At 37.5% G+C, this 24,076-nt stretch overlaps 1 protein-coding gene across 7 annotated transcripts in view; it reads left to right on the forward strand.

The window, feature by feature from the left end:
* Positions 1-24,076, forward strand: part of EPHA5 (EPH receptor A5) — a 193,613-nt gene that overhangs the window by 129,161 nt on the left and 40,376 nt on the right. For 5 of the 7 annotated variants that reach the window (XM_034416303.2, XM_087892329.1, XM_034416304.2 and 2 more), the window contains 2 exons: positions 11,212-11,336; positions 15,591-15,750. The exons of the other annotated variants lie outside the window; for them this stretch is intronic. In XM_034416303.2, the coding sequence (XP_034272194.1) occupies positions 11,212-11,336; positions 15,591-15,750 (285 nt within the window). The remainder of the gene's footprint in view (positions 1-11,211; positions 11,337-15,590; positions 15,751-24,076) is intronic. 7 annotated transcript variants of the gene reach the window in all.

Here is a 24,076-nt window from a genome sequence, read left to right on the forward strand (position 1 = left end):
AAATTTTCATTAAAAATTTAAATAAAAAACCCCTCAACCCCCTCTTCGCTGCATGCCATCTCTCGGGATTCCAAAATCCGTCATCAAGATAGGCCCTTGATAACATGGAGGGCCAGGCCCTCCGAGAGGGGGGAGTCTCGCAGCGCGAAGAGCTCAGCCGGTGAACACATCCTATAGTCTGTCTGGGGAAGATGAACGAGTCCAAGGATTCAATGGTGCTGATTAAAAAAGGTCCAGGAGAGAGAGTTCACCATTCCGGCACGGGTCAACCGGACTCCATTGTCCTCTCACTACAGTGGAGAGGAGTCTCAGGCCGCTGCCCCGGGAGAGCAGTGACCAAGCCACTCTCTCACGGCGGCTGGTAACAGCAGATCTTCTTCAGTGACAGCTGCAACAAAGTGACTCCCTCAGTGCCCATGCCCAGGTTTAAACATTTCCTGACAGCAAGGTAGTACAGATGACAATAGTACTGATGGTATAGCCGGAGGCGGGGGTCAGCTGTAGTTATTTTAAGTGGTAATGAGTCCAGATGCGGAAAGGATCCAGTCCGGATGATAATGATCCCAACCAACGCGCACATCCGGGCCGCGGTGGGAAAAGGGGGAAGGGGGGAGGGGGAGATGGACTGGGGCGATAGGCCAATCATAGCCTAGCTCTTCCCAACCCCTCCAGTCTCCACAAGATCTTCTAATCCCCCCCACAAGTCCCAAGGTCTTCAGAAGGTCTTCAGGAGAGTTACCAATCAGGTAGCTCCAAATCAGTCCGCCAGGACTCCCCCTTCCACAGCTGGCAATAGACCAGTTGGAAAAAGTCTAAGTTTGAAAAGTTCCACCAGGGTCGTGCCACTCCCCTTGGCGTCGCCCCAGCAGCCTCCATTTCACTCCCGCCGCCGCAGCTGCCACGCCCAACGTTGCCGCCGCTGCTGGCAGTCCTGAGCTTTTTTCGGGGAGGGGGGGCGTCCAGCGGTGCTCTTGCATGCCGCCATCGCCCTCACACACACACCCTACCCCATCCGGCCGCCACTGGAGAGACGCCGAGGCAAAAGGTGCCGCCCCGATCAATTCCAAGCCTCCCGTCTGCGCCGTCATAGCCTCGCAGCGCTCCACGGCTCCAGACAGCCTCACGAGCGGCTCAAAAGAGTCCAAAAGCTCGCAGCAGGCTGCCCTCATGTTCAACTTGCTGGGCCAGGGCCGTTGGTTGGAAATTCGGCCCTCCAGGAATCCATGGGAACACCTACATTGCCCCCAGACGTCAGAGCTTCACCCGCGAGCTGCCATCTTCGAGCATGCCCAACAGGTCCTAAGAGGGGTGGGTGCTAACTTTCTTCATATGCATAGCATTTTTGAAGTGCTTACTCATCTATGACTTAAAAGCAATTTTTACAAATCAGATTTTAATTGAAATTGAACTAATTTAAGGGTTATTATGTGATTAAAATAAATGATTTAGCACACATTAACTTAGATTCAGAGAAGCAAAAAAGCTATAAATGTTTATGAATATATAAATTAAAAGGAGAAATTCAGCTATGGAACCTAACATTAAACATTTCAATATGTAATCAAAGGTCAAACACAAAATTTATAAAACTTTTGAACTCTTAATAGGAACCCATTTCATCCAAGGTTGAATCTGTCATAATGCTTTCACAATAGCTACATAGAAATTACTGTACTACACAATACAGTAAGAATTAAGTAACAATTCATATCCAAAAGAATACAATATAAAATAAAAAATTAACAATTAATTCTTCCAGCCATTTACTTCCTATTGTATAGGACTGTGATGGTGAACCTATGGCATGCGTGCCAGAGGTGGCACGCAGAGCCCTCTCTGCTAGCACATGTGGCATCGCCCCAGATCAGATCTCCGTGGTGTTTCTTTCGTGTTGTTTCCCTGCAAATGACGAAAAAGAAACTCACGAAAGAAAAAGATCTTATCTCTTGTCGTGCTGCCGGTGTTGGGATGCCCCACCTCTCGCCGGCCAGCTGGTCTTCAAGTCTCTGCTGCGCATGCGCACACATGCTGGTGCATGCGCTCGTTCACATACACCTTTCAGTTTGGGCATGCATGTGCATAGTTTGGGCACTTGGTGTCTAAAAGTTTCACCATCACTGGTATAGGACATTTTACTTGTCTGTATGCAGAATCAGACATCCACATACCATGGAGATCAGTGGTGGGTTTCTACCGGTTTGGGCGAACTGGTAGTGGTGGCAACAGGAGGCTCTTCCCACCTGCCCGGACATCATCATGGATGCTCTGCACATGCGCAGAAGCACTGCGCATGAGCAAAGCAAGTGCATTAGCACTCACAATTCCAAACCAGTAGCAAACGTAAGTGGAACCCATACTGATGGAGATATATAAGAATTTTTACTTCAGTTTACTTCAGCATAAGTCTTTTATAAAACACAGTTCTTCTTGAATTACTTTGACCATTTATTTAGATCGTGATACATGACAGAAGTCAGGGTGATGCAATTTTTTTTGGTTCAGATACATTCCAAATTTAAGAAAGAATTGAGATAATGCATTGAGATATTCACAAGAGTATGCATGGTGAAGAAGACTATGCTGACAGATATGTAAAATTTCACATATTTATTCATTTAATATTCTATAAGTGTTGTTACAAAAGCAATGTCTTCCCACTAAATTTTGAAGATTAAAATGCATTTAATTGTTATTTTTTATGATTAACCCACAACATTATTGATACCATAGAGACAGAATATAGGTATTTTTATTTATGTAGAGAATAATACAATTAAGAAAAGAAAATGTAATGGCAAAAACAAAATGAGCCTAATAATCGAATTATATACTTCTCTACAATTCTCCCATGTGGGCAGTGGAATATCAACACCTAACTGTATACTCAAAAAGGTTAATATTACTGAGCTTTTCATGCAGGAATGAAGATTAAAAACAAAAAACATTTATTTGAAATTAGCTGGACGCCCGTGCTTCACTACAAACTTATTTTTCTCGGGCTTGATAAATTGACACTTGCAGCCTGAAACTTAATGTAGAATGTGTAATTCCATAGCATCAGAGTGTGTTAATATAATGCAACTGTCAGTTGGAACAGAGAGGAAGGGGCAGTAGAATGTCCCAGCCCGCAGCATCCATCAGTATTTATCTGGCTAGCATCCTGTCAGTGTTTGAGAGAGTTGAGGGGTGTTTGGAAACTCAAACAGTATTTGCTGTGTGAACAAGAAGAAGACAGGAAGGAGGATGGACGTGGCTTAGCTCAACTGTTCCGTAGTAAAGCTGTTTGCTGCTGTGAAAGTAAAGCTGAAAGTGAAACTCCTCTGCTTGTGTTTTGCATTCGGAACAGATTACTTTTCAGGTCGGGAGGGAGAGTAGAACTCCTTAGCATCACAGCGTGTTAATCATAATATAGGAAATACTAATGCTCTGATGGTCATTTTGAAAAATCCTTTCTTAATGAGCACCGAGAAGCCAAAAGGAACATACGTGGCAAATTTCAAATTTGTAGGCTTTACGATTCTGGGGATTTCGTGATTAATGTGTGAGTGGTTTTTGCTTTTATGTATATTAGCAGGACCAGATCTGAATGGAAAAATCCTAGGAAGAGAAGAATTAGGGACTGGACTCTATCTGTTATTCTCAGTCTAAATTTGCAGTCTGACATTTTTTTCTCATGTAACTCTGTATGTGTACAGCCCCTAGATTTATCATGAAAGAGTTTAACATTTCACAAATGTCTGGATTTATTAGTACAATAGGTCTAGACTAAAAAGGGTAGATATTACGGAGTGAAGTTATTCATCCCACTCCACACCATCACACACACAAAAATACATTTGGATATTGTAGAAAATTCAAAGGGAAAACTGAACAGAGATTTGGCCTGCTTTGGTTAATTGAGATAGACTAGATTTTTTTTTCTCTTGTCATTTTTTTTTAAAAATGTAATTATTTAAAATGGCTATGTGACTGGTAAATGCCTGCATCTTTCAGACTTTCTAAAGCTAAGTCTGAAATACCATGGAAACCTCATCATTGTCATATAGCATAGTTTCCATGGTAATTTTTACCCAGCCCCAGAAAACACAGAAAACTTATAAAGTTGTGCAGATGTTCTGTGTTGGCTTGATAATAGTTTGAAAATTGATGTGAGGAGTAATAACAAATAATTAAAAAAACAGTATTGACTGCTTTATGAATTAAACTAAGCCAAACTTAGCCCCTCACTAGAGAAATCTCTGAATTGCAGAATAGTTTTCTGCCTATGCTCATTGAGAAATATTTAGATAGAGAAAGTTCCCTAAAAACTGCCAAAAGTCTTACTGTATGAAAGGAATATTTGTAATATCTCATTTTTGAAGATGTGTATGGACATGGGCAAAAAAAGAGGACAGATATTAAAATTTAAACTCACAGATACCTTGAAAGATAGAAAGGTAGGTTAAAGCATGATAAAAATGGGCTATCTAGGTTATGTATTATATGAGCACCTGCAGTTGCAGATTTTAAAATCATATATATATTGTGAGTCTTGAAATATCATTATCGATTATTATGCCATTTAAACATATTTCTGCAAACAGATATTTTGTGTGATTGTAACATGGTAACGGAAAAATATCAGGATTTCTGTTTAACTCACTAAGATATTTAAAAACAAGTAGGAAAGAAAAACTAAAATGTTTGTTTAGGAAAGAAGCAATAAATCAGAAGATGTTTATACTGACCAAAATTTAACTAATTTAATTTTAAATACATTTAGCAGTTTACATTTAGTCTTTTGTTAAAAATAAAACAGCAGTGAAATCTGTTTGTGCATATTTGTCCAGAAGACAGTATTGAAAATAATATTGGATTGCTTAGAGCTCTCTTACCATTTGGATAAAGAATACAAAAATCAAGTCCACCTGGAGGTTAAGCAAAAGAAAGTGATCAAAATGCTGTTACTTTGATCACTTGGATCTTAAACTGACTGCTGGGTGTGAAAAACAACATCCAACTAGAGCAAAACACATTGGGCAGGAGAATGTCCTTCCTGTATATTTTGGTACCTTGTTGCCAAAGTAGCATAAATATGGTCCGATGAATTTACACTTGAAAACTGATTTTGCAATATACTGCTAAGTATTACAAGTAGTATTGTATTGTTCTTTGTTCCCAAGAAATGGAAAAAAATAATTCTTGAAAAAGTACAGTTTAGTAATTTACATCTGACTTTAGAGCTCTGAAATGGTCTCACATACTATGTGCTACAATTGGAGACAGACAAGGGACTTGCACTTGCACTAAGACAAGGGACTTATTTCAGAGTAGTGAGGCTCTGCCCTTATTCTTGGGCCCTAAATATTACAATTAATTTCAAATGAAATGTTACAATTTTGGTCTGATTTTAAACCACACACTTTATGGCTGACATATTTGGCCCATTGTGTATGTGTATGTAAGGGAAGAAACAACTGAGAACTGGAAAAGGAATAGAACAAGAACAAGGTGAAAGATTATCAAAGAGAGATCCAACCTAAAATTAAGAACAAATTTCCTGAAAGTAAGAACAATTGATCAATGAAACTGTTTGCCTCCACAAGTTGTAGATGCTCCATCACTAGAGGTTTTCAAGAAGAGACTGAACAACCATTTGTCCAGGATGGTATAGGATCTCCTATTTGAGCAGGCGGCTGGACTAGAAGACTTCAAGATTCCATTCCATGTTCTACTTTTCTGTTCATACCAGCGGACAAATATCTTAATTTTTATTTGAAAAATAAAAGTTTGAAAACCTCTAGTTACAAGAAGAAACCATCCTATATGACAGTGATGGCGAACCTTTTAGAGACCGAGTGCCCAAACTGCAACCCAAAATCCACTTATTTATCGCAAAGTGCCAAAACGGCTATTTAACCTGAATAATGAGATTTTACTACCTAAAATAATGATAAATAAGGCAGAGTTCAGCTAACTGTTCTAAGAAAACTGTGATAAATGCACTTTTATGCCCCTTCGTTCTTTTTCTGCTTTTGAAATATTACATTTAGCAACAATAAAAAAGAAAAACTTTTGTAATATCATTTCTCTTTCCCTCCTCTCTGTCTTTCCCCCCACTCTCTTTCCCACATTCTCTGTCTCTCTCTGTTTTTTTTCTCTCTCCCCCCCCCCAGTGTTTAGAAATGCTTCTAAATGAAGCATTTAGAAACAGATTAACAGAGTTGGAAGGGACTTTGGAGGTTTTCTAGTCCAACCCCCTGCTTAGGCAGGAAGCCCTACACCACTTCAGACAAATAGTTATCCAATATCTTCTTAAAAATTTCCAGTGTTGGAGCACTCACAACTTCTGGAGGCAAGTTGCTCCACTGATTAATTGTTCTAACTGTCAGGAAATACCTTCTTCGTTCTAAGTTGCTTCCTTCTCTCTCTCTCTCTCTCTCTCTCTCTATATATATATATATATATATAGATATAGATATAGATATAGATATAGATATAGATATAGATATATATATCCTGAACTTAATAAAAATTAAACATTAAGGGTTACAATTAAGTATGTCATGGGATTGGAGCAGAAGTAAAATCACCCAAGTCCAAGTATGCAACACCAAACATCTTAAAGCTCTATGCAGTGAAATTAAATGTGCCAAGTTCACCTTCTGGGTCCCATTCTCCTAAACTTCTCCAGATTGAGCATAATTCCTCAGGCATGAAATCCCACTTCTCCTCAGCCCAAAGGAAATTCTCCTGCCACATATATGGGCAGAAAACCTCAGATTTGAGTTTGTAAATAATAATAATAATAATAATAATCCCCCAGCTAACTAGTAGATCACTTGAAATTCAGATTCAAGTTGTTACTTTCTGCATTTCTTTAATTTCTCTCATTGATCAGCAGAGCAAATCCCTATTTTAATATTTCTGTGGTTTCACAATCCATTTCTACAGCATTTCCTCATTTCAGCTTGTTCACAACATTTGTTACTATTTCTCTCTATATACAACACCTCCTCATTGTAAGTCTCTCTTTCTCCCCCCATCCTCCCTTCCTCCCTTCTGAAGACCAGCGGGGAAGCGGGGCATCCCAACACCAGAAGCTCTACTGGAAAAGCAACTGACTGGATGTCACTTTTTTTTTTTTTTTTTGCCAAGCCAAGACCACACAGGGTTGCAATGTTGCTCTGTGCTAAATGGTGTACTGCACCAGGCTCTGTGAGAGTAGGGGGCAGGCCATGGGGGCAGCAATAGCGAATGTACTGCAATGAAGGCGGAACGCTATTTTGCACATTTTTTTTTAGTCCCTCAAACTTTTGTTTCCCTGCAAATGATAGCGAAAAACGCGACGGAGCTGAGCTGGGGCAACGGCGCATGTGCCCACAGAGAGGGCTCTGCCATAGGTTCTCCACCAGGACTATATGATAATCTGTTCCATTGATGGAGAACTCTTACTTCTTATTTCCTAATGTCTAATATATATTTACATTGTCTGTTGTTTTTAATTTATGTTGATTTAATTTATTTGTCATCCATCTCATGGTTTGAGGCAATTCTGTTTCTTGCTATTAGAGCCACTGGAGCAAGTGGAAATAAATCTGCAATGTATCCTCCATTCATATTTTTGAAAAAGCTATGTGTATCTTTCAATCTTCTCTTCCTCAAGTTAAACATTTCAATTGTTACTCATAGAACTTCATTTTGAGTCCTTTCATGATTTTTGTAGCTATTTTCTGGACCTGTTCTAGTTTTAAAAAAAAAAAAAAAACACTGGTGTGCAGAACTGAATGCAATACTTGACATTAAGGCTGGCTAAGGCAGAGTAATGCATATAGGCGTGGTACTTCCTGCAATCTGGACTGTACACACCTTTTGATGCACCTCAAGATGGTATTGATCTACTTTGCAGCTGTTGTGGCATGTTGAGTTTGTGATTCATTAGTACACTCAAAACCTTCCCACATGTGCTGGTCTTGAGTCAGATTTTTCCTATCTTGCCCTGTTTGTTTAACTTAAATGTATGACTTCAGTATGTTTCCATACATTATTCTAGCCTGATTGAGGAGTTGTTGGGGTTTTTTTTGTGTGTTTTTTTTTTTTGTGCATTCTTAGAAATATTAGCCACTCCTCTTTGCTAGGCATTCCCTAAGCATTCTAATACCTCATCCATATCATTTAGAAAACTGTTGAACAGCACTAGGCCCAGAGCAAAGCCCTGTGGCAACCCACTGGAGATGTCTCTCTAGGTAGATTTGATAAATTTTATAGCTATTTTTTGACTACAATCTTTGACCCAACTGTGGATTCACCTACATTGAGTTGTCAAGCCTGTACTTCTCTATTTAGTTATTAAAAATGCTATAAGAGACTTGATTGTGTTGTTTTGTGTTACAATGCAATGCTAAACTAGAAATTGAAGCTAATCCAAAATACAGTGGTGATGCTCTTACTAGACATAAGCACTAAGGTTATGTTTTTATTTTATTGACTACATTGACTCATAGTTCATTTCCAGAATCAATTTAGCATAAACTTTTAAACTTTAAATAAGCACTGCAATATTCAAAGGACTGCTGAGCTTTTTAAATGGCTGTCTGTGTATTAAGATTTTCAAAAGAGATTGCTCCTGCTATAATTGGAGGAATTATAGTTGACACCAAAGGCAAAGATTTACTCATCAATAGCATCTTAATGTGGGATATTCCCATTAAATAGATATATCTAGCATTTGAGATTGTTTCAATAATAGGTGAAGGTGCTGAAAGTTTTTTAATCTAGTATAGAAGTTTTTAAACTTCTATACTATTCTTATATATTTTTAATTTCATCAGTGATGCTACTCCTTTCTATTGTGATGCTTTAGTGTTCTTGTTTTATTATACTGATTTTGATATGTGAAGTGCAATTTTAATATTTTGTATGTTATTCTAGAACCCTGTTAAAGAAAAGGAAACATATCATGTACACAATTAAAGAAAAATTGTTCATTTATTTGGCTTTTGTAATTCCTTTAATTCATGGGATATTGTCCATGTAAGAACCAATGACCTTTAAAATGTAACTTTCATAGCATTATTTTTTTCCTGTGATCAGGTTGCATGGCTTCCATTTCATGCTTTTAAATGGAATGATTGCAGACTTTGTTTGACTGCAAAGATTGTATTACATTTTGTTTGACAAGCTAAAAGGTTTAGATTTTATGCAGAATTTTGTAATTTAAATGTATAGAAGATGCAAAGTAGCTATGATTACATGCCAAAACCACAAAAATCAATTGTACATACTTAATTGGTCCTTATTTTGCAGTTATAGTATATAACATGTCTTTTTACAAAGATGGAAAAGGGTATAGTTCGTACCCTTCTGAAGTACTCTAGGTGTATAGTTACTGTTTCCTTTTAACTTCATTCCATTCTCTCCATCCAGCATTATCTCTGCTAAACATGTGAGCAATTTAGAGCATTAAAAATTTAGATTAGTAAAAAGACCATCACATGATAGTTAAAAAGCTTGCAAAGAACCATAGAATTTTAATAATCAAATATAGCTAAAATCAAGATGATTGCATCTATAATAACAATGTTAATTTTGTTGATCCAATGTCACATCCTAAGGTTTTTCATTCTACTCTTTTGCTTTGGCTGTTGTATTCTATATCATAACTTTCTAAAACTGTTTCACATCACAAAATAGGAATTGGAAATGACATTATTTGGGAGATGGGTGGTATATAAATTTAATAAATAAATAAAATTAGTAACAAAATAAATTGTAGAAAATTCTACTGAAATTAAGTTTAGTAAAAACCATTAAGTCAAAAACGATCAACTATCTCTTTTCTTCTACTAGAATAAATATTTTGTATATTTTCATACTCGTTAAGAATCAGTTATTAAAAATTATGGCAAAAATATCTGGTATAGCATCAGATACAGATTTAATGAGAAATTAGGATTTTCCACTATACGCATTTTTCTTGACAAGATACATTCATTTTCTAAAATTGCTAGTACAGATACTAGTTTCTTCATCTTCATTTGAAGATGCTAAGAGTTTCCTTAATTCCAGTGTTTCAGGTTACAGCATTACATTTGAAAAATGAATTTCCATTTCCTCACTATTTGAAAGATGAGCAAGGAGTGATAAGTAGAAGTGTGCAAACTTGACATGTACGCAAAAACTTTCACATTAAGGAAAACATGATACTTCGTAGCTTTGAATATGTTCAGTTAATTCTTACGCTAGGCGTAATAGAATCCTGCATGTTCTTGTATTTTCTCTTGTCAATAGAAATAAACCTTTCTAATTCCTATTAGAACACTATGGAAATGTTGCTCAGAAAAAATTGCTACCATTTTAGATAAGGGTACATTTCCAGGGGTAAAAATAACCTCCTAAATATTGGAGCTAAATGACCTTTAAGTTAGTCCTACTTTTATAGACTGGGCTCTAGAATCGTGCCGGTAGATTATTCATTGTTTACATTTTTATCTTTTTAAAAAAAGATGGTATGTATATGGTATAAATATAATACCATATAACATGCATTTTAAAGAACCCAGGGCCGGAAATTTCAGACGTAATGATTGTAATGATATTTTCTGATTGCCTCATGTCCTCTAAACTCACTATCACTAAAAGGATTAAAGAAACCCTGTAGTCAAAAATGTATAGCTGCTACCTAAAATAGTAAGATTCATTTCTTAAATTATTGGATTCTTTGAAAGCTATTCCCCCTCAGTTTTGATTAATAAAATTACTGGAATTTAAATTGGTCTGGGTGGGCAGAAGTGGTGGGTTTCTACAGGTTCGCCCCGGTTCACGTGAACCGATAGTGGCAGCAGCAGGAGGCTCCGCCCACCAGCCCAGACGTCATTACGGACGCTCTGTGCATGCATATTCCGAACTGGTAGTGAAGATAAGAGGAACCCACTACTGGTGGGCAAGGACAGAGCATTAACCTAGATCTGAACTACAAAAGTTGCTCTTATTAGGAAACCAGCTACACTCTAGTTAAGAGTGGGAAATATTAAGTCTCCTGCAAGTGATGATAGCTGTCCGGTTCTTAATTTACAGTAATTTTTGCTCAGAAATAAGAAACAACCTACAACAGAAAGATGGTCTAGGTTTACAATTTTTTTAAACTTTTCAAAATAATTGTTTTTATTTCCCATTTGATCAAACAATAGTTTTGATTTTCTTTTTGATTTCTTCTTTTGTTTCATATGACAGCACCATCTCCAATCACGAATGTGAAAAAAGGGAAAGTCGCCAAAAATAGCATTTCATTCTCCTGGCAGGAACCAGATCGACCCAATGGCATCATTCTGGAATACGAAATCAAATATTTTGAAAAGGTGTGATAGTCTGTTTGCAAGATCATATTGACTTTGATTTCTTTACTCTTCTGTTCTTTTGGAATGATTTGTATTAAAAAGTATTTCTTATTTTAAATTACTGCCAAATAGTATATTGGATTAGGAATTTTTAACATTTATGTTTATGCATGCATAGGCATATATTTTCATTAATACATTATTTGTCTCAAAAAAAAAAACATTTTAGTATCAGTTTCATTTCCAATCATATTGCATTAAAATAAAGATGATGTACACTACAATGTCATACTCAAAAGTTTCCATACTTCAATGGGACATCCTCCAAGAATTGGAGTTTAATTACTGAGATTAGATGAGCATGAGAATATTGCCAGAAATCATATAGTTATTTAAAATAGTTAACAAAAATAATTAAAAGCCCTGTAAAATAAAGCAGTGCCACATAATGAAATGGTAGGGTATTTAGTTAAAAATGCCAGTAGTGTTTTGTTGGCAAAGAGCTTCAAACTAAAAATTGCTGATTTCATAGTTCTGTTTATTAATTACGCTCATTTTCCATTTTTCCATTTTTATTATTTTGGGAACTACCTTGGTTAAATGTTTTAGTTTCAAAGTGCCAGGACAATACAAAGAGAAAATCCACAAAAGTAGCTTTTGTTGCTCCATGCATCTCTGAGTGTTTTTACTTTCCCAACTAACAATTCCAAATTTCAGTTTGATTGAAAATGATGGGGCCTTTGCTTTATAGATTTCTAAATCATGTCCCACATGATTAAGATGTAATTCCCAAATTTAAAGAAATTGTTAAGTTAAGCACGCTTAGTTGCCCATTGGTTCATAGTACACAAAAGCATCACTAATAGCACAGGCAGCAGAAGAGAACAAGTAAGGACAGTTTTATAAATTGCTGCCTATTAACTATTGACAATCAGGGACATTTTATACTGTTCACCAAAATACAGTGCTTTTCTGCCAGCACTTTCTTCCCAGTTATTGTGAAAAAATATTTCAAAATCTTTCTTGAAAGAGGTATACAGACCAAGATCCAATTCAAACTCACCAATTTGATTGAAAAGAATGCAGTTTTTCTTGACATGTAAGCTCATCATGGCATCTTCTAGAATCATCTTACCTTCATTGTGCCAAAATAATAATGATGAGGACAGGTTTCCTATCATTTTAAGTGATGACTGGATAATGTGAAGACAAGGTGTGTCCCTGATGGGAACGTGGCCACAGAACATATTTTTTCAATTTGGTCTGATAATAATAAACTTTTATTACAGCTTTAGTTCTGAAAACATTGTATAGAAACAAGACTAAAAAGCAGGTAGAAAATACAATAAAATTAAATAACAATAAACATAATAGTAATCATGTGAATATCAGTGGTGATCACTAAATTGGCACTAATATTCAGACTTAGGTAGAATTAATAGAAAAAAATAGAGGGATAAAATCAGACAACATAGAAAGATAGATCATAGTCCTGAGTGAATAAAAGGAATGACATAAGAGTTGTGCTCTCTACTAGAGCAGTTCTTTAAAATAGGATCTATATACCGTATTTTCCGGCGTATAAGACGACTTTTTAACACATGAAAATCTTCTCAAAAGTCGGGGGTCATCTTATACGCCGGGTGTCGTTCTCCTGTAACCAGGCAGACCAGCCCGAAAGATTCTGACGAGCCTTAAATGGCTCTGGCGATCCAAGCTCTGACGATCCCAGCTTTGCCTGCTAATCAGACAACTCAGCTGGGATGCCAGAGCCATGTAAAAGGAAAAAACTTTTTTCCTTTTACGTGGCTCTGCAAGCTCTGACGATCCCAGCTGAGTTGCCTGCCAATCAGGCAACTCAGCTGGGATCGCCAGAGCCATTGATCCACGCTCTGATGATCCCAGCTGAGTTGCCTGCTAATCAGGCAACTCAGCTGGGATCGCCAGAGCCCTGTAAAAGGAAAAAAGTTTTCCTCCTCCAGCTTGCTTACCTTAGTTGCTAATCGCAACACTTGCTTTGCTTTGCTTGCCTGAATCCATTCCATCAGCAAGCCACTCCCTGCCTGCAATCAAGCAGGCAGGAGTTGTGGACTTCAACTCCCAGAATTCCTCAGCCAGCAAAACAAAGCTGGCTGAGGAATTCTGGGAGTTGAAGTCTACAAGTCTTAAAGTTGCCAAGGTTGGAGACCCCTGTTCTATTGGGTAAATTCTTTTCCCCTTTGGGAGCTTTAAAAAAAATAGTTAATTGGGGTTTTTTTAGTTGTTCTTTTTTAGACCTAGCCATTTAAAGTTTAGGAAGTTTTAAATTTAGTTTTCATATAAAAATAAAAATAAAATAATATTTGTGCAGCTTTCTGAGATTTAGTGTGTTTCTGTAGTGTTTCACTCTAACTACACAAACACACAAAATCTCACAAAGATGTATGTGGAATTTTGTGTGTGTAAAGTGTGAAAGTTGTTTTTTTGGGCTTTTTGTGGCTGTGTGAGGTTCCTGCTTGTTGCAGGGGCCATTTTGGGTCTAGCACAGCTGCTTTTACATTGTGGGTGAGCCAGTTGATGTTTTTTAATTTTTATTTGGTGTGCGTTGGAAGAGGGGTAGTCTTATACGGTGAGTATAGCCCAAACCCTATATTTTAACAGGAAAAGTCGGGAGTCGTCTTATATGCCCAGTCGTCTTATACGCCGGAAAATACGGTATGTTTTCTAAGATCCTGTAGGTGGCTTACAAATTCCATAGAGCCATCCACACATGGGCATAAACACTGCTGAAGAGAGATGTTTTTATGCCATCCAAATAGAACTCTGGAGGGTAGTGCATCCAAACTTGTCAAGGCAAAGGTTTAATGAAAATTCAGAATTGGAATTCAGGCAATGGCACTTGCCTATTTGAGAAAAATCCATGAAATGTGAAGTTGCATGCTAGGCTTATATTGGTTTGGAAATTAATATCCCAGATATGCTGCTTAGAATGATGCTTGGCAACTTTTGAACTAGAGAACTCTTTAGTTTCTCTAAAAATGAAACTAACGAGGAGTTTGCTATTAACTCTTGTTAGACTGGTTGATTTAAAATGATGCCTGAGAACCAGTAAAGCCAGCTCTAAAGTGGGAAAAATAATCAGTATGTAATGAGATAATACCAGGCTTTGGAACCCACAAAATCAAACCTGTCTCTAACCATAGGGGAGCATTTTTTTTACATATCTTGGAATTGCAAGGGTAAACTTGGAATGGCCAGCTTTTAGGATTTTAAAGTTTGTAAAAATGCAAATCTGAACATCATGAAGAAACTGAGAGATAACAATAGGGAATTTGATTTGAAAATTCATTTAGAAGTAGTAATTTGACCAACTTGCAACCATATTATTTTGTAAAGCAATTTTTGTTTAATCATATGATATGTTTTAAAGATAAATGCAGTTATTTAAGAGTAGCTTAAGTATACTACATTATTACACTTTATTATGCTTAGTATTATATTTGGTATCCTGAAGTTATTACCTTTTATGAAACTCAAATGTAATATTATAATAATAATAATAATAATAATAATAATAATAATAATAATATTTAATGACACATTTCATCAGGGCTTCATTTAAAAGAAATTAGATTCAAATCTCATTAAAATTCTTATAATAAATAATATAAAATTACAAATATAATTAGTTTCACCAGATAGCTCTCAGGAATATCTTTATAAATTTATGTGTTATATCTGCGTTAAAAGTAGTTTCACAATAATATTTCTCATTAAAACTATTACATTAATGTAATAGTTCTCATGCTGTGAATACCAAAAGGCACATACATCCATTTAATAATAACTTTAACAGTAAATATAAAACTGAGTTTTGTGTGTTCCTTCTGATATATAAATTATGCAGGAGAGTTTGAGTTCCCTTATTTGCAGAGCCATGGAACAAGCTATATGTTCTTTTTTCCGCACAAGTATCTCTTTTCTTACTATTAAAATGCATTGCATGCGCATCAAAATTAATGCTAGGTTAGGGAACTGTTAATAGAATATGAAGCTAGGTTGTAAAGTTGAATAAAGAATTATTATTAGCTTAAACTTAGATACAGATATAAATCTATATCAACTTTAATAGTTAAGAAAGGGAAGGATATAAACCTATACCCAATTTCTAAGTGATGAATTATATCACCATAGATAAAAATATTGGCAAGAATCAGACCCAATGGTTGTGCTTGCTATTTATGAAATTTATTCTTCTATATATGTGTGTTCATGTATGTTGTTGCACCAAAAAAGGATCAGGAGACCAGTTATACCATCATCAAATCCAAGCAGACAAGAATTACAGCAGGTGGCTTGAAACCGGCTTCAGCATACATTTTCCAGATTCGTGCTCGCACCTCAGCCGGTTATGGTGGCTTCAGTCGAAGATTTGAGTTTAAAACAAGCCCAGTGTGTAAGTCATTTTCATTACTGACTACCCAGGTCTTTATTTGTGATTGTGAGAAAATCATCAGCTGACCAATATTTTTGCAGGATCATTTCAGCCTTACCATAGTCTTCCCACTTTAGGCCACCAGGCTTAATTTTCTTCAGACTTATCAGTGACATGAGTTAAGTAGTCTAATTTCTTCAAAACTATGCCATATATAAAACTTGCTGATTATAAAAAATCATCAAAATTTATCATTATTATATTAATAGGTTGATCCCAAAACAGAAGAAAGCGTAAGCCATGAGTAAGGTCTAAGCACTTTGTACTTAAACAATTGAGGACAAAAGCAACGGGCTTTTCCATATTTACTGTATTTTTTTGAGTATAAGATGCACTTCCCCCCCCCCCCAAAAGAGACTGAAAATTTGGGTGTGTTTTATATTCCAAATGTAGGTTTTTCAAAGCTTTTTTTCAGCCCTAACGCTAGCGAGTGAAGCGATCTTCCATGCTTTGTCTGCTCCCTCCGACTCTCAGCTGTGCTTTAGAAGATTTTTTCAGCCCTAACGAGGCACTAGCGAGTGAAGCAATCTCAGTGCTTTGCCTGCTCTCTCCGACTCTCAGCTGTGCTTCAGAAGCTTTTTATAATCCCCAAGTGCACACACACGCTCAAAACCAGCAAACTAATGTGCTGAAGCTGACCAGACTAAGGATGCTAGCCAGAAGAATAGCTAGTAGGCAGATTTTTACTTTTCCTATTTTCTTCCCAAAAAACTAATCTGCATCTTATACTCAGGTGCGTCTTACACTCCAAAAAATATGGTAACGTGGCAGAGTATGAATGCAAGTCCCAACCGGCAATCTTATTTCTCTGGTAATAGTGTGGTGCATGATACTGTATATACCGAAGCATAGGATAGATTTCAAAGGGAACATATAATTATTAATCTTAGCACACGAGTGCAGACACCATCCAAGATCGAAATCTTAAATATGTAAAGAGCCGAGGTGGCGCAATGGTTAGAGTGCAGTACTGCAGCTACTTCAGCTGACTGCAGTTCAGCAGATCAGCGGATCAAATCTCACTGGCTCAAGGTTGACTCAGCCTTCAATCCTTCCAAGGTGAGTAAAATGAGGACCCAGATTGTTGGGGGCAATATGCTATTTAGTATACTGTCTTTGGTATACTAAGAGTCCTCGGAGAGTGGGGGGCATAGAAATACAAATAATAAATAATAAATAAATAAATAAAAGATAATGGCAGGTGAGTTTTGTCACTGTTCTGCAAAGATTAGTTTATTTTAAAAAATAGGTTACAGAAAAGAAAGAAAAACTAGTTATACAAGTCATGTATATAACAGTGGTCCCCAATTTTTCTGGCTCTGTGGACTAGCAGGGGCAATGGCAACAGCGAGGAGGGGAGGGTTTCATGTACGCCACTTGTGCAAATGGGGAGCTTCATGCTCTCACCTGCTGCTTGTGCAGCCCATTTCCCAACGGGTCACAGACTGGTGCCGGTCTGCCAACCGAGGGTTGAAGACTCCTACTCTATAACATTCACATGAAGAAATCCTTGATGAAGAGATGGGTCTTGATTAGGTGCCTAAAAAACATAGGAGTAGGCACTTCAGTGATTTCATGGGGAGAGAATTCCAAGAAACTAATGTAACTAACAGAGAAGATTTCTTTGTAAGTAAGCACACTAGTGTTCCATAAATGCAGGTGTCATTGCATTAAAACAGATCTGTACTACAAATTATTATTGCCTTGCAATTAGGTAATGGTAATTATTTAATTTATTTATTTATTAATCTTCTTAACCACCCATCTCCCTCATAAGGGGCCTCTTTATTATTACTTCATCTAAGGAATCCTTAGATGTGCCATTAAGGAGTTTTTGATTCTTTATGATCATATAGATAGATCTTCCCCATGATATTCTATTACTAACCTGTTCTTTCAGATCTCCCAGAGGTACATATATTTCCACTATAACACCCCACCTTGTTGCTGGTTGTGCTTTTCTAGTTTTCCCCCTTTCTTAGCAATAGAGCCTTTTCCACAGAGCTCTGTCTTTGTAATAATTATCAACAATGAGGCATGAAGAATGAGAAAAACCTTTGACAACCGTGAGCATGTTTGATATACAGTAGTTAAATGGATTGAAGCCTTTCTCCCCTTTAAAAAATATTCTTGAAATCTACAAAATTAATAATGCAATAAAGAGAAAAATGTTCTCAAAAGTATCTTATGCTATTAATATAGCAAAAGTGCATTATATGACAGTTTAGAATAGAGATAATGGTTTCAATGTTCAAGCACAAAATCATATACTCAATGTGATAGAATTGTGCTATCTCTTGAATAGTGGTTTGCTAAAGAGTGAATAAAGGCCATGATATTTTTTAAAAATTGAATTCAGCCAAACTTCATAGGACTTCATAGTTTTCTCTTTAATATGATTCTTGCATCATCCTGAAAACCATTTTTAAAATTGGAGATAATTTCAGATGCCACTTATAATATTAAATTTTATTTATTTATTTTATTCATTTAATTTTTATACCGCCCTTCTCCCGAAGGACTCAGGGTGGTGAACAGTCAGAGGATATTACATAATTTTACAATATTTTTTCCTCTCTGATTTTGCTCAACTGATTATTTAGTTATTTGCCTGCCTTTTTGTTTAATCAGTCATTCAAGATGGTTCGAGTCAGTTGCATTAAGTTCTTTAGTTCTTGATTTAGATAAGATGCTTGCTATCTTATGACTAAGCACTGAAAATGGATGGCACTGGAGCATCAGGCCCATACCCGGCCATTGCCAGCAAAGCACACCCCAGGGGCTAGGCCACAATGAGTAGGAGGACTGCCGTGGTAACCCTTGAAGGCTAGGGTGCAGGCCTAGGTGGAGCTGCTGTGGGCGCAGATCTTGGTGGTAGTAGACTATGGCTTTTTTTTTTAAACAATATCATACTCGGTGTGCCTGTGAAAAAGGTTCTGTACAGGTAGTCCTTGACTTACAACTATTCATTTAATGATCATTTGAAGTTACAGAGGCACTGAAAAAATTGACTTGTGACCACTTTTCGCACTTAAGACCAGTGGTGGGATTCAATTTTTTTAACAACCAGTTCTCTGCCCTAATGACTGGCTGGGTAGAAATGACTTAGTGGGCGTGGCTGGGTGGTCATGTGATTGAGTGGGCATGGTCAATTCAATGTCATTTACAGCAAGGTGGGGCAGTGCAGGCGGGCCAATGCTGCAGAGACAGGGCGATTTCCTACGTACCATTCTGAGCCCCTTCCCCCCACCCCTTGGGCTGACAAATAAAAGTCCATCTAAAAATCGCAATTGCCTGCCGAGCCTATGCTGGCAAAAGGAGGCTGGGGGGAAAAAAGAGAAGGGCTGATGGAAACGCCCCATTTTCTGCCTCCAATCAGCTGTCTGCACCATGCTGGATCGCGATGGGGAGGTGGGGAGGAAGCAAAAAGCCCACTTGGTCCATATCACCAGCACAATTGCAAATCTCTCTTCCAGCTCCTTGGTTCGGGCATTGGGAACTTGAAGGGTAGATTGTGTGCCCTGAAAGCATGGGCAGCAGAAATGGACTAGAAAGGTAGGGCACGCTGGGAGTGGGGGGAAACCTGTGGAGATCGGGAAAGACACAGGCAGGTAGTTCAGGCAGCAGAAAGCTGGGTGGGGGCATTGGGGAGGCAGCAGGTTGAGGAGCAGATATCATGGAAGGCAGTTACCTGAGGCAGAAAGGTAGGCCATGCACGGGAACCATGTGGTTGAGGCAAGTGAGTAAGGGAAACAGAGAGCAGCAGCAGCTATGCCGTGGGCATGACTCTAGGCATCGGCCAAGGCGGGCAAGGCGGGGCCAACCATTGGTGCAAATTTAACAACCGGTTTGCCCAAACCGGTCCAAACTGGCTGAAGCCCACCTCTGCTTACGACCATTGCAGCATCCCCATGGCCACATGATCACAATTCAGATGCTTGGCAACAGATTCATATTTATGATGGTTGCAATGTTCCAAGTTCATGTGATCACTTATGCAAACTTCTGACAAACAAAATCAATGGGCAGCCAGAATCCCCTAATAATCATATTACTAACTTAACAACTGCCGTAATTCACTTAACATCGGTGGCAAGAAATGTTGTAAAATGGAGCAAAACTTACTAAATATCTGTCTTCTTAGGTACAGAAAAATGTTGGGCAATTATGGTCATTAGTCATGGACTGTCTGTATGTAGAATACAAAATTCCGGAACCCTATAGTTAAATTGGGGGAGGGGGAATGTACATGTCAGGAAAAAAGTCAGAATATACACCTTTGTTCCAGGCATTGATCCAGAACACACTTCTCCTAGGCATAGATGTTCTGGGGTGGAAGGTAACAGGGAAAAGACAGAGCCAGAAGTGAACAGAGCAATGTATAGTGCATAGCACAGGGCAGTAAAGAAAGGACAGGTAGGGGAAGATCCTGGAAGGATCTGTGAAAGAAATGAGAAGGCCGGGAGGCTTATGCTGGGTTTAAATTCAAGGGTGGTAGAAGCAATAGTGAAAGGAAGAAGAAAGAAGGTACTGAAATCATGGGCCAACTGGAACCCCTAGGCACAGAATAAACATATTTTTCATTTTGTGCATACCTCTAATTCCTGATGCCCTTAGTTGCAAGATGGCCATGGCTCTGAGTTCAGAAAGATTATACATGGATTTCTTCTATATAATCTCCCAACTTCGAGGTGTCCAATCATGTTTCATTGTCTGTCAAAACTGAGACAATGGATAGTTTCTCCCAAATATATAATATCCAAATTTTCAATTTCCATTAAAAATGTGTATGTAGTACCTACCTTTTCAAGAACTCTTCTTTTTGCATAAAAATAGATGCAAAGAAGGAATTAACCAGTTCCACTGACTCCCTGCTGCACTGCTCATCTTCTTGCCATCTTCTCTCATTAATGTACTGACCATTTCCTTGATTTTTTTCTTGCTCCTTACATATTAAATGAAACTTTTTTTTGTTATTTTGGTCCTAGTTCATTCTGAGCCTTAGCCTTCCTGACTCCATCTTTGCAGATTTTGGCTATTTGCTTGTATTCTGCTCTAGTTAAATGCCCCTGTTTCCATTTTATTATACAGCTAGTTCTCGAGTTACAATAGTGACAGTTTATAGTTATGACACTACCACCCCAAATGTACTTATAACACAATCCCAAAGTTACAAATGTTGCAGCACCATGGCAGTCATTCACCCTTACGATCAACTGCAGAGACATTGCAACATTTCCCTTACCTATCCCACCCCTCCTTACAGGGACCTAACAGGCACTAATCCTGCTATGCTAGCCCACCAGCTCCTCCCCATCCCGTCAGCAATCGCTCACCTTTAGAAGATCTGCAGAGTCAGGGCCATGTGGCAGAAAAATGGCTGTCTTCTTATACCCTTTTGTCCCTTTTGCAAAAGGTTTTGGGGTGGAGAATGCAGGGTCATGAGATTGTGCCCCAAAGGCTTCCATTCTCTACCCCAAAAGCTTTTGCAAAGGGGCAGAGGCCTGAAGGAGTGCAAGATTATAGTTCCGAAGGCTTACATCCTCTTTGCAAAAGGCTTTTGGCATGGAGAATGAAGGCCTGTAGGAGCACGAGATTGTGCCCCCAAAAGCTTCCGTTCTCTGCACCAAAAGTTTTTGCAAAGGGGAAGGAGCCTCAGGGACTGTCCGATCACATGCCCGACAGCCTCCATCCCCTTTGCAAAAGCTTTTGGCCCCGAGGACAGAGGCAAAAGGCTCTTGGCACAGAGAATGGACCCCTTCCTAGTCTCTCATTTTGTTTACGTCAGCTCTCTTAAAATCCAAAACACTTGTCTGACATTGTCCTGCATTATGATAAATTCAAGTAAGACATGGTCACTCTTCTCCAAAGTTCCTGTAACTTCCACTACCTGAACTATTTTATCTCTGTAAATAAGAGTTAATCCTTTGAGTCTGTGATTTACTTCTAAAATCTTATGCTCCCTCATGGGATATTGATCTGGAAATATAGATGAGTTCACCACCTATGCTTCTAACTCTTTGGCTATCCTCCCTAGTTGTTCATAGTCCATTGAAATTGTTTTCAGAATCTCAGCAGTGTCATTTGTCCCAACATGAAAAAGGAGAAAGGAATAGTGATTATTTTGATGAACTTCTCTCTCATGTCTTTAATCTTTGCACCTAGAAGGCAATATATTTTCCTTAAGAATTTGTCTGGTTGATTCTGTTCTTTTAAGTAGTGAATCTCCAGTCACCAACACATGCCCTTTTTCCTTTGAGGAAATCTAAACTACTTTACTTCTTATCACTGATATATTTAACAAAGATTTTTCTTCAGATGTCTCCATGCTTCCTTCCTGGGGAAGATATGAAACCGTTTACTCAGTTTCAGAGAGAGCAGGAGTTGCCTTCTCTGTTTTTTGTTTTTGTTTTTTGTTTTTGTTCTTAGCATAACATGCTGCATCACCCTTGCCTTTTTCATCTTCTTCACTGTGTTTTCTTCAGATAGAGACTTCTGGATGTAATAGGAATTTGTCATGTTCATCATATTCACTATTGAAACTCACAGTGTGAATTGTGGAAGTGTCTGGAATTTTAGCAGCTTGCCATTCACTTTTTCCTCAAGTAATTTAACCAGTTTACACTTATGACAAGTGTAATTTGAATCCTCCACAGGTAGGAATGCGAACATTGCACACACTTTGCATGTAAAAAGGTGGTCCAAGTTGTGGGCCATATAGTAATAAGAGTAAGGGCCTGGCTTCAAAAAACTTAGTGACTGCAGGTATTTATTGACCTCCTCTGGAATGATGAAATCTAAAATAGCTGCTATATTTCTATGTGCATATTGAAGCAATCTTGATTATTTGGGGAAGATATAATTGGGCAGTGGGTTCTTTATGTGAGAAGGAATAGGAGGTAAAGCCCAAAGTTTATAATAATTCAAATTCAGGAATTTCTTTTTAAAAAATTGATTTTTCTGAATTTTTAGACATGAAAACATTTATAAATGTTCTACCAATACAGTTTGGAAAGAAAAAAACAGAGGATGGTGTGTCAGCAATTGTCAGTTATGCCAGTTTTTCAAATTATATTACTTTAGTGTTATTATCTACTCTCCTGATAACCAAATGGAGTGAAAGGATTAAATAAATAGTAGTAGCAGTGCAATTTATTAAGAACAGGAGACATTTGTGATGCGCATATCCTATAAAGTAAGCAAGAATGTGAATCTTCCTTTTACTTCCTTCGGGTGGGTTAGGATCCTTCTTACCTTTTGTGACTTATCTGCATTGCTTGATTGCTCTGTCACTAGAATAGGCAGATAACCATTTTGTAAGGCAAAAATAGAAGATGTCACCTTTTATTAATCCCCAATTCATCACCAAATTGCCTGCATGAAAAAAGTCAAGTTTAATCCCTGATTATTCCAGGCAGGGCTGTAAAAAGTCCAATCTGAAATGCTAGAAAAAACCTGCCATGTCTAGAATATGTCATGTTGTCAATTTTATAAAGATGGTATTGCCAAAAATATTCAGGGCACTGTTAAGGTAAATGTGCTATGTATTTCTCATGAAGCATGACATTAAACAGTGAAATATGCAGTAACCACAATACCAGACTGTACCATTGCACAGGCTATGCATGGAAAGTGCAGCCATTTTTTATACTGCAGCATCGCTTCCTACTCTCTAGAAATTTCCTGCAATTATCAAGGAGCTCCCAGTTGAAATTACATGGGATATGAATTCCATCTTCATGAGTCTATAAATGACATGTTTTCGTAAGGAAACAAGAGAAAGCTTATATGTTTCCTCAGTGTTTCAGAAGTTGATTTGTGGTCCTTTGTTGACTTATTGGTTAGCATTGTTATTTGCAACTAAAGTATTGTCGCTTAATTTCAGCAGAATGGGATTACAGATTTCTTTCATGTTTCTATTTAAAAGGTTGAGGAATATCTCCAACTTTAGTTCCTGGAATGGAAGTCCATTGCATTCTAACATTGTTAGAGGAGATGGCACTTATATATTCTTTATCTTTGACTCTGTTTAATTTTACTATATTTTAATCTATTGAATAAGAATATACTTTCAGTAGTTTAAAATTATTAAATGAAGAAAAAATGCCACAAAACACATAAGTGTTTTAGCATGAGAAACAGTACAAAAATCATGTCATTTATTTTAAAAAGTGCCTCATTTTTTTTTGTGATACAAAGCTATATATTAAGAAAACAGCTACTGCAAAAAGCAATAGTTTTTGTATACTCTGCCCACCTCAATGCAGTATTCTTAGTATATATTTCT

The sequence above is a fragment of the Pantherophis guttatus genome, chromosome 4 (genome assembly GCF_059756535.1).
Source record: "Pantherophis guttatus breed Tessera chromosome 4, ASM5975653v1, whole genome shotgun sequence".
Taxonomy (NCBI): Eukaryota; Metazoa; Chordata; class Lepidosauria; order Squamata; family Colubridae; genus Pantherophis; species Pantherophis guttatus.